Source organism: Phyllopteryx taeniolatus, chromosome 14 (genome assembly GCF_024500385.1).
Source record: "Phyllopteryx taeniolatus isolate TA_2022b chromosome 14, UOR_Ptae_1.2, whole genome shotgun sequence".
Classification (NCBI taxonomy): domain Eukaryota; kingdom Metazoa; phylum Chordata; class Actinopteri; order Syngnathiformes; family Syngnathidae; genus Phyllopteryx; species Phyllopteryx taeniolatus.
In genome coordinates this window covers 21,083,129-21,095,297 of record NC_084515.1, presented here as the reverse complement: position 1 = coordinate 21,095,297, position 12,169 = coordinate 21,083,129, and the positions used below count along the sequence as shown (strand labels likewise).

At 42.5% G+C, this 12,169-nt stretch overlaps 1 protein-coding gene across 9 annotated transcripts in view; it reads left to right on the top strand.

Moving 5' to 3' along the window:
- Positions 1-12,169, top strand: part of astn1 (astrotactin 1) — a 271,109-nt gene that overhangs the window by 250,402 nt on the left and 8,538 nt on the right. For 8 of the 9 annotated variants that reach the window (XM_061796834.1, XM_061796828.1, XM_061796831.1 and 5 more), the window contains exons 21-23: positions 3,268-3,403; positions 6,265-6,365; positions 7,064-7,247. In XM_061796834.1, the coding sequence (XP_061652818.1) occupies positions 3,268-3,403; positions 6,265-6,365; positions 7,064-7,247 (421 nt within the window). Of the gene's footprint in view, positions 1-3,267; positions 3,404-6,264; positions 6,366-7,063; positions 7,248-12,169 lie in introns of those variants that run through there. The other variant, XM_061796833.1, reaches the window with a different exon arrangement.

Below are 12,169 nucleotides of genomic sequence, written 5' to 3'. Positions count from 1 at the left end.
GCTTCAGTCCTTGCAAAACCTTCAGTCCCCTTCAACCAGTTCTCATTTTCTTGACCTCTGCATGGAACCGTTGATTCTTCACAACAGGTGGTTGGAAATGTGAACCCTTTTTTCTTTCAAATTACTGCTTAATGTTGAAGAATAAATAGTATCATTCATAAAATAAAATGACCTTAGAACTCAAACTGTATGCTATTTAAGATAATTCAACTTCAGTAATCACTTTTAATCACTGTTAAAACTATAAATCTGTTTGGCATGACGTGGCTAGCTGGCTGTAAAAAAAAAAAAAAAAAAAAGAATCGGTAGTGCTGTGCCTATAGCAACAAATTTAAAAAACATCAATTTAATATCATACTTTTACGACCACATTTATCCCCCATAGTAAAAGCCCAAACCTTTGATGCCCAACCAAGAGCTGACAGACATGAAAGTACAGTATCCTGGAGATTTAGGCAATTTTGCTAAATAGACAAGAGTTACACCATTTCCCAAATGAGCCCAACAGTCCTCCTGTGTCATCTTTGGATACGTTGGTTGGCTTGCACTGCAAAAACTAATAGGCTCATATTTCTCACATTGCGGGTAGCACAGCGTGTTACACCAACTGACGGAAAATATACTTCACTATGTTTTGAACAATCTTCACTTATTTTTCTTGCCGATAGTTCCGCTGTTACTTAATACGAATACAAACCCTAGTTACAATGAAATTGGGACGTTTTGTAAATTAAAACGGAATACGATGTTTTGCGAATCCTCTATTCCATCGAATACTCTACGACAAAGACATTGAATGTTCAAACTGATCGTTATTGTTTTGTTTTGCTTTGCAAATATTCTCTCATTTTGAATTTGATGCCTGCAACATGTTCCAAGAAAGCTGTGACAGGGGGAATAACAAAAGACTGGGAAAGTTGAGGAACACTGTCTGAAACATTCCAAGTTGACTGGAAACAGGTATAAAGGGAACAAAAGCCAGCATGGGGTGATGGTATGGGATTGTGGTAGTGTCCATGGCATGGGTAACATCTGGGAAGGCACCATTAATGCTGAAAGGTACATACGGATTTTGGAGTAACATATGCTGCCACCCAAGAAACATCTTTTCAAGGACGTCCCTGCTTATTTCAGCAAGACAATTCCAAGCCACTTTCTGCATGTGTTACAATAGCGTGGCTTCGTAATAAAAGACTGGCCTACCAGCAGTCCAGACCTGTCTCCCATTGAAAATGTGTGGTGCATGACAAAGCACAAAATACGACAACGGAGACCCCGGACTGTTGAGCACCTGAAGTTATACATCGGAAAAAATGGGAAAGAATATCACCTTCAAAGTCTCAACTGTCTGTTGTGGGTGTGTTTACAGCCGATTTCATTCACCGTCAATCACAGCGGCTCCTCTCTTTCCCTTTAAAAGTGGCGCATTGACAGTCTCGATGGAGACATCTCTGTGCAGAAGAGGACGATGTGTAACGCAGCAATCCGTGTGGAAGTGGAGCATTGACCCTGCTTTTGTCCAATGTGGCAACAGACAATGGGCCACATTCACTAATAAATGTGTACGAATGTTCTCACTCTGTTGCGCGTATACATAAAATCGCTGTCAGATTCATGACACGTGCATACAGGCCAGTTTTCTTCACACCACCATGTGTATGTTAGTGAATAGACTAGACTCGTTAGACTCGTGCCTGCGACGTGCAATCTGGCAACTAACCCTAACCCTGTTGTCGATTAGTTTGATCATTTAGCAATGAACGGCCATAACTTCTCTTTCAGGCTTGTTAATCAAGCTGGGGCTTATTCCTGTAATTCAGACTGAGCATGCAGACAAAATAACTGTGTGAAAGACACCACCCTGGGATTTATTGTGATGAAATGATTCTGCATTGAGTATTGAGTCAGATGAGAACAATGTCCAGGAATCATGAACAATCAGACTGATCCGCATATGGAAGTATAGAAGTCACTAGCTTGCCATGAAACCAACTGTGAAATGTTGCACACGTTTCAGGACCATTTTATTTTATTTTATGTGCCCCGCAATGCGTCAGCCCACTAGAGAAATGTTTTTCTTCTTTAATTCAGATTTTTTGGGCCCCCCTCAGTGTTGAGGCCTGTACATAAATGCCATGGCAGCACACTGTGTTGACTGTATTACAGGTCTCCTTTGAATGAAGCAATTACTGTGCGTAGTTGTGCACTCTGCATTCATCTGGCCACCCGCATTAAGCTTTGTTCTCGGCATGATAGTGCACAGTGGGGTTCCACAAATTGATTTAATGGGCTGCTCTCTGTTGTACAGCCACTTAAGATGAACAGAGATAATGGCATATGCAGTGAATTGCAGCACTTGAAGTAAACCAGAGAAAGATTCATGTGTCTTAGGCCACCACACCTCAATAAGTTCCAGAGAGGATCTAGAATTTGAAACAAGCATATCAACACCAAAGCAGCATTTTAATGAGCCTGTGAATGTTTATTCAAGGCTAGTTAAAGATTTGGTGAACAAACGGATTTGAGACATTTCTATTTTGTCCGCTATCCAACCTGCAAGAAAGACTCACGGGGAGGGACAGCAGGCAAGATTGGGAAGGAAATAGATCAACCTCTGATAAAGGGGACCAGTCGCTGTGGGTGCAAGATTTAGGGGGTTCAAAATGGTTACAAATAATAATAATAATAATATTGGCCCACCGAAATACACTTCTTGCATAAAGAAGACAAAGACAAAAAATGCATCACAGTAAAGACAAACAGCTTGATAAAAATCATGTGAATTGCACACTTTACATGTGTTGCCCTGCAAACTCTGCAGATACAAGTGCATTTATGATCCTTACTACTCATGACACCGTTCCACTTTTGTCTTTATACACTCCTAATAATGGTAAAGACATGCAATTATTTGGACATTTTCACAAATTCATACATATTTCAGTAATGCCACTATTCTACTACTCTATTTTGCTGTCTGCTGTTGTGTGAATGCCACATACTGGCACTTCATATCACAGATCCCTCAGGTGTATTGCAACAAGATAACGCATTCATGGTAAAGACAGCTTGAGTGACAATTGGGTTGTACTAGCAGTATAATCATTGTTTTTTGGAATCCAAAAATATATTTTAATATATGATATTTTTTCCTATCTACTTAATGATAATATTTTTCATTATAATATTACTATGAAGGCACTGCAATCCAACAGTTTGACGTGACATGAGTATTGTTGAAATCTCTTGTCTCTCTCTGCGCCTCAGAAATGCTTTTGAGCTTCGTGGATGACATCTTGTCAGGTGCCAGGTCTCCATGCGTGATGTTGGGTGACATCCCAAACCTCCTGTCATCCTCTGTCAGCATGATCGTTCGCTGTCTGGAGCCTGACACCACATATATGTAAGCTACTCTCATTTTTTTCCCTCTCGTATGGTCAAGTACTTGTCCACTCCATTGGTACACTTCAAGTTAGGAACACAGGAGTTCCAAGCAGCAGGAAAAAAAGGGTTTTCAAAGCATGTTTATTGTGTTAAAGAAAAAACTGTGAAATTCCATCAATCCACTTGCTACGGCTCATCCTGTTCAGGGTCAGGTGAGCCGGAGAAGGGTGGCGTACACCCTGGACTGGTTGCCATTTAATCATATGGCACACATAGAACGCATGTTTTTGGAATGTGTACCTGGCGAAAACCCACACATGTCCAGGAAAAAACATGCTCCACACACCACGAGCTGAGATTTTAACCTCCAATTATTGTCAGTCAGGCAGACTTGCTAACCGCGAGTCTCTCTGCTGCCCAATTTAAAATTCATTCATTCATTCATCTTCCATTGCCCTTCTCCTCACGTGGGTCGTCATCCCAGCTATCTTCGGGCGAGAGGCGGGGTACACCCCTAACTGGTCGCCAGCTAATCGCAGGGCACATAGAAACAAACAACCATTCGCACTCACATTCACACCTACGGACAATTTAGAGTCTTCAATACCCTGCATGTTTTTTGGATGTGGGAGGAAACCGGAGTAGCCGGAGAAAACCCGCCCAGGCACGGGGAGAACATGCAAACTCCACACAGGCGGGGCCGGGGATTTGAACCCGGATCCTCAGAACTGTGAGGCGGATGTGCTAACCAGTCGATCACCATGCCGCCCAATTTAAAATTCCATCCATCCATCCATTGTCTTCCGTTTATCCGAGGTCATGTCGCGGGCGCAGCAGCCTCAGCAGGGAAGCCCAGACTTCCCTCTCCCCAGCCACTTCCTCCAGATCTTCCGAGGGGATCCCAAGGCGTTCCCAGGCAAGCTGAGAGACATAGTCTCTCCAGCGTGTCCTGGGTCGTCCCCGGGGTCTCCTCCCGGTGGGACGTGCCCAGAACACCTCACCGGGGAGGCGTCCGGAAGGCATCCTAAACAGATGCCTGAGCCATCTCATCTGGCTCCTCTCAATGCGGAGGAGCAGCGGCTCTACTCTGAGCTCCTCCCGGATGACCGAGCTTCTCACCCTATCTCTAAGGGACACCCTGCAGAGGAAACTCATTTTGGCCGCTTGTAAACGGGATCTCGTTCTTTCGGTCACGAACCAACAGCTCGTGACCATAGATGAGGGTAGTAACGTAGATCGACCGGTAAATCGAGAGCTTCGCCTTTCGGCTTAGCTCCTTCTTTACCACAACGGTCCAATACAAAGTCCGCATCACTGCTGACGCTGCACCGATCCGCCTGTCGATCTCCCGTTCCAATCTTCCCTCACTCGTGAACAAGACCCCAAGATACTTGAACTCCTCCACTTGGGGCAGGATCTCATCCCCGACCCGGAGAGGGCACGCCACCCCTTTCCGACTGAGGACAATGGTCTCAGATTTGGAGGTGCTGATTTTCATCCAATTTAAAACAATTTTTTTTTTTAAAGTTGTAGGTTCACTTGGATCTGTTGGATTTGTTGATTGTTATTTTCGTCAAAGGTTCCAGCAAATCCAAAGTGAAGCATAGGAAGGGCAAGGCTAGGGATTTTACTTCAGTACCGAAAATGGAAAATACAATACTATTTTTTAGCGCTTCTGTCAGTCATGGGTCATTAGAATCATTACTACTTTTCTCTCCCTCATGTCTTTTTGCTTGTATTCAAGTTCGAAAGTTTGGAATGTGAATTTTCACCTCAAGTTTAATATTGACCAATTTAGAAATGTTGGCTCTGGTATTTATCCTCAGATTCTTAGGACTCAGGTCCATTTGATCTAAGTGTGGATTTATTAATTTATGGCAATAATAAGTGTAATAAATTTAAAAGTTGCAAAAATGAAGATGAGGTTAGACTCGTTGATATGTTTGTGAAGGTCAATTACAGCAATTTGGGTTCATTTTGGCAATTTTGAAAATATTTCAAAATGATCTTTTAATGTTCAATTCCCACAAATAGGCAGGACAATAATTCTGTACAAATAACAACGTGGCGTTATCAAAAGACAGACGTTAATGAGTCATGGAAAGATGATTAATTCCATGCTACATTTACACAGGGAGTTTACTGTCATGATACTGTATATGCATTTGTCAGTCTGCACGCACACAGCGGAGGCTCAGTACACACGCTCACACTTCGCCCGCATACAACTTGCCCGGAGTGAGCTAATGCACACATCTCAAAGAGCAAATGAGGCGGCGTCGGGAGAGACCGAGGGACGAGAAAAAGATCAAGAGGGAGAAAAACTAAATTGAAGAAAATGGGACGACAAGAAGTGTTTTGATGTACTGTATATACCGTGAGTGCTGCAAAGCTCCACATGCCCTTTTAATCTTAGCAACAGCAGGGCTCCTACACTTCTTTCTGTCTGGCAGTTCATTCATGTCACTGAGCCAAGGCTCTTTCTCTTCCCCCTTCGTATATTTTCTAGTCGGAGAGAGCCCATCCAAAAATTGCCAACTTGTCTAAATGTCCTGTCCTGTCTGCGTCTTTCTAACTGTTTTCTGGACCTGCATTCCAAGGACAACCCAGTGCCTATTTTTCTACTACAGTATGGTGCCCTATTCCTGAAGCGCTTCATGTGGATGCAATGAGCGTTTCAGCCACTGGATGGAGACCTAATTGAGAGAAATGTTGCCATTTGTGTGTTCAGTCTGTCCCTCGAAATGATTGGAGGCTCTCTTCAAGCAGTGGAGTCATCCAATAAAATGACCTCCACGGGAAATGCAAAAGATTCCAATGAGATTTAGTGCAGCATATATAGCCTATATAGGTTACCATATTGAGCGTTTGTCTGTCTAGGTTCCGACTGTGGGCAGTTGACAACACTGGGCGTCGCTCCAGTCCAAGTGAGGTCACCATTAAAACTCCATGTCCAACTGTGGATGATGTCAAGGCTCAAGGTGAGGGAAGAAACACAGGAGATAAGAATCAATTACTCCTTGGTTCGGGGCACAGTTGAGTCACCTCATCGAGTTGCATGTGGTTGTCAGGTTTCACAAATGATGTGTATGCAGAGAATAGAATGAAAATGTATTGAGTTACTTTTTGCCAACTGTATATTGATATGGGTTTGACAAGCGTGTTCAAGTGTTATTCGTCAGTCCGCGCTCTCCTGTTCCAAAGAAAACATAGGCATGTGGGAGGTTCTTCCCAATTCGTCATGTACTGTGGCTGATTTACAGGACAAACATTATCTTTGTTGATTAAAAATGATGTTAGTCCACACGGTTCAACAGTTAGCCTGCTGTTGATTTGCCGATTGAAATGAGCTATTTCCAAATGCGCCAGCCACTGAATTATGATACATTCAGGCCATGCTGTTGCCATTTTTATTCCCTGGAAATGCGGTGTTGTGAAATACAAATCCGAAATTGGACTGCATTTGTATTTTTCTTGAACAGGCTATTGGCATCCAAAGCATGTGGATATATCTCGATTGTGGCGATTGTGTCCAATGTGGATACCCAAGAGGTGGAAAAACAGTTTTCCCTGCAAATCTTCAAATGTCTCCAAAAGTTCTATTATTTGCCTGACGTTTGTCATTTTCATCATTGTGTTGCCTGCAACAGATTGTCTCTGATTGTGTGTGTCCATCCAGACATAGCTGATAAAATCTACAACCTGTTTAATGGCTACACCAGTGGGAAGGAGCAGCAGACAGCATATAACACTCTGATGGACCTGGGTGCCCCAGCGCTCCACCGAGTTCTGTATCACTACAACCAGCGCTATGAGAGCTTTGGAGAGTTTACCTGGAGGTGTGAGGATGAGCTTGGACCCAGGTAAAGTCAGCGGCTTACTATATGTTCTGCAGGCACTGATGTTTAGTTTGGCTTTTCACAGAGACACAACCTCTACGATTGCTCTTTCCGTTAGAGTACTTCCAAAAATATTGGAACACTGACGCCAAGTCCAAGGCCAATTTTTGCTAGCGAGTGAAATCATTTGGGTTTGACATCAAAAGACAAGAGATGAACATTTCTGCTTTTATTTCCGGGTATTATATCTGAAAGTGACACACACAAGAAAATAGCACTTTTTGTTTGAACCAGTTTCATGAGAGTATTGGTGGAATTCTTTCCCATTCTTGCTTGATTGTCCACCTTCAGTTGTGCAACAGTCCAGGGTCTCCATTGTTGTATTTTGCGCTTCATAATACACCACACATTTTCAATGGGAGACAGGTCTAGTACTTGCACTCTTTTACTACAAGGTCAGACTGTTGTAAGACATGCAGAATGTACTGTAGCTTGGCGTTGTCTTGCTGAAATAAGCAGGGACCTCCCTGTAAAGACGTTCATTGGATGGCAGCATATGTTGCTCCAAAACCTGTATGTACCTTTCGGCATTAATGGCGCCTTCTCAGATGTGCAAGATACCCATGCTATGGGCATAAACACACCCCCATACCGTCACAGATGCTGGCTTTTGAACTTTGCGCCGATAACAATCTAGATCGTCTTTTTCCTCTTTGGCCCAGAGGTTATGACGTTCATGATTTTCAAAAACAATTTGAAATGTGGACTTTTCCACTTTGCCTCAGTCCATCTCAGATGATCTTGGGCCCAGCAAGACCAGCGTCATTTTTGGGTGTTGTTGATATCTAGCTTACACTTTGCATGGTAGAGTTTTAACTTGCATTTGTAGATGTCCAACGAACTGTGTTAAGTGACAATGGTTTTCAGAAGTGTTCCTGAGCCTACGTGGCAATATCCTTTACACAATGATTCCTGTTTTTAATGCAGTGCCGCCTGAGGGATTATTAAGACTTGCTTCTCAGGTGCTGAGATTTCTCCAGACTCTCTGAGTCTTTTGATGATATTGTGGACCATCGATGGTGAAATCCCTAAATTACTTGGAATTGTATGTTGGGAAATGTTGTTCTTAAACTGTTGGACTATTTGCTCACGCAGTTGTTCACAAAGTGGTGAACCTCGCCCCATCCTCTCTTGTGAACAGCTGAGCCATTCGGGGATGCTCCTTTTATACCCAATCATCACACTCACCTGTTTCCAGTGAACCTGTTCCCCTGTGTAATGTTCCAAACAGGTGTCTCCTCAACTTTCCCAGTCTTTTTTTTGCCCCTGTCCTGGCTTTTTTGGAAAGTGCTGCAGGCATTGAATTCAAAATGAGAGATTATGTACAAAAGAACAATATTGTTCATCAGTTTGAGCATTATCTTGTCTTTGTATGTATTCAGTTGAATATAGATTGAAAATAATTAGCAAATGATTGTATTCTGTTTTTATTGAGGTTTTACACAACATCCCAACTTCATTGGAATTGGGGTTTGTATGTTAGAATAATACAAGACATCACTAAGAGCTGTAGGACAGGGGTGAGGTGTGCTGTGGGTGAGACAGAGGAATTTAAGGTGGAGGTGGGACTGCATCAGGGATCAGCTACGAGCCCATTCCTGTTTGAATAGTGATGGACGACAGATGAGGTAAGACCAAAAATCCACATTGACCATGATGTCATTTTGATCTTCAGTGAGAGCAGGAAGCAGGTGGCGGAGCATTAGGAGGAGACCAGACTTAAATGGCGTGGACAGGTTCAGAAGAGGCCAGGCCAGGCAAGAATGTCAGAGGAAGACCTAAGAGAAGGTTGATAGATGTACTGAGGGCAGTTGAAAGGGAAGGAGGCAGAAGATGGGTTTAGATGGAAAAGGATGAGTCACTCCACAGAAGATGGGTTCCGATGGAAAAACTGTGACTCACTCCTGCGACTGAAGGAAACAATGAGAACTGATGGGGCTTTTAAGTTTACTGACGGTCTGCTTCTTGACGGCATCAATAATCTCTAGCTGTGACACACTGCTGCCACCATCAGGCTTAGGGAGCCCAGACAGGGGCAGCACACTCCTAATTGTATGTGTGAAGAAAGTACCTTTTTTCATTTAGTAGGTGCGATGTGCTCTGTAGAGCGTATTTCACAGTAATTGATAGGCCTGCTTACCATTACCAAGTTTGTTACTCTTCCAGATGTAAGAACCAATAAGTACTGCTTATAATTATTCAATTGGATGAACAGTCAAACAAAAGGAAGGCAGGCAGGAGGAAAAAAGAAATGCCAGTCGCAGCACAGAGGAAGAACACATGCTGACTGAGGTAGTAACATTAAGGTTTTGAAATACTTACTGTTTGTATGATTTTAAAAGGTATAATATGACTGACATTGTATCAGGATAAACTAACAATTAAAGTTGTGCACTACCTTTGGAACCCATGATCCTTTTAATTTTCTTGTGTGGTATTCTCCCAGATTTATGAATGCAATTCCTCATTCATTCCTGCAGGGAATTCCTTCAAGTTTGGCTCAAAGTTTCACTTGGAATCAAATAAATCTATTTGATTTTAGTGGTCCAAGGTCAGTCTTACTGTGACTGAACAAAACTTACTTTGGCCATCTCTCTCAAATTCACTCACCAACCATGAAATAGTTTCAAATAAATCTTTAATAAGATGAAATGATAAGCATATATTAAAGTGAATGTCCCGTGTGTAAACTTCATTGAGAAATCATGACAGAGTGGAAAAGGCTTGTTCTCCCTAATGTTTCAGGAATTTCAACTTGTTTTGCACAAGTGTTCCCCTGGATACAAGTAGGAGATTGTTGTTACTAGGTCATTGACTCATTGTCACAGTGATGTTATGTTGAATATATCTGAACCACACACATTTAAGGCGCTTGAGTGCTGCGATATGCATCTACAATGTACTAATTCAATTTGTGTTTTTAATAATGAAACTAGGACCTGATTTGCATAGAATAAAAAGGGTATGAACCGGAGGCCCACATCGGATGACAACACTCCCCCCTTCCGTTATTTCAAATTGATCTCATCTAATATACCAAAAATATAAACTATTGGCAGTGCAGAAGTAGACAATTAAAAACAATTGCACTGTATGTAAAGATTAACACATAAATGATGCAAAGAGTTCTGGCAAGCAAAGTACAGATAGTCAGTGTCTCTCATACAGTAGAATGTCATGGGAGGACATTTTGTGTCATTGCTACGTACAGTAAATTCAGATTGTTTACATTTGTGTCATGCTTCTTTTCCTCATATTAGAGGCATGTCAATGACCTTGCTTCCAATCCTGTTGCTTATCTTCTTCTATTAAATACATATATTTAAATACATGTGAATAATAATACATTTTATTTGTGTAATTATAGATAATAAAGCACTTGAACAGTTGGAATTGTGAATTCAGAACTTTAGAGAAGGTCGAATTAAGTTCACCTGCAAAGGTTATTATTCATTTTAGGTTCACCCTGAAATTTCATACGAAAACTAAGTAAGTAAAGTAAGTAAAGAAAGATGCTGAGATAGGCTCCAGCACGCCCGCGACCCTAGTGGGCATAAGCGGCACGGAAGATGAATGAATGAATTTCTTTTCTTAACCGCTGTGACATCATTCAGGTCATTTCGTAAAGCTTCTGCAGGGAGGGCCCCAACTTTCTGTCCAAACCATAGTTGTGAGCCCAGCATGTAAAATTGTACATTAGTGTTTTATAAACAGAGCCATGTGTCCGATATAAAATATAAATGGCAGTTTGTGGTACACACTAGTTTGGCAGGTAAAACTGATTAGTCAAGGCTCCTTTAATTCTTCGTTTGTCTGTCTATGGATTCTCCCCACAGTAAACGAAAGGTTGTTTTTAATGGGCTCCATGATGGAAAGAGTTGTGTAATTGAGGGAGTTGCTTCTTGCCGTGTTCCATTAAAGAGCACCTAAATTAACAGCCCTTCCAATTCAGCTAAAGAGAGGGGTGATTAGCAATAACAAGGACAGCTCAGAGTAAGGAAACAAGTACAGAAGTGCATGCAAGGTGAGATAATCGCATGAAGTACGATTGTTTTTCAAAACAAAGTCTTGTATGCAAGATTAGGCTTTATTACTGTATGATTGTGGTTCATTTTAAGTAAAGAGACCCTATAAGAAAAGCTTAGGCAGAGCTGTGACACTAAGAAAGGTTGACAGCCTTACTGCTCCATTACTGGATGTCTGAATGGTCGGACAACTCTGCCGTCGGTCTATTTTTAGCGAGTACTCTGAAGAAGTAGCTCATCTGTAAGGACTTGCGCTTTGGAGCCAGACGGCTCGGTTTCAAGTCCCCCTGCAGACCAAAATGTTAAAATGGCAACTAGTTGTTGGAGGAAAGTTAGTTTGCTTGCTGGCTATTGCATGCCTGCATTTGTGTGATCTGGTTCTCTGGATGGTGTCAAACACAAACACATTTCCCCGTGAGGGATTATAATGAGTATACATTGGCAAGTAAAAAAAAACAAGAAGAACAACTTAGGCTCACCAGGATACGGTGGGGAAAGACGGACAAACTGGATGTAGTTTTGGGTTTGCATCTGTAACTAGCAAACAGGTCTGCGGATGACGCAGTCAACATGGGACTGGACTTCATCCTAGAACACCTTGACAGCGCGGGGACCTATGCGAGTATCCTGTTCGTGGACTTCAGCTCTGCGTTCAACACCATCATCCCCGAACTCCTCTGCTCCAAGCTTCTCCTGCTCAGCGTCTCACCTACCATCTGCCAGTGGATTTCCAGCTTCCTGACGGGCAGGACACAGCAGGTGAGGCTGGGGGAGGCCACCTCATCTACACGCACCACCAGCACCGGGGCGCCCCAAGTTTGTGTCCTCTCGCCGCTGCTCTTCTCTCTCTACACGAACGAC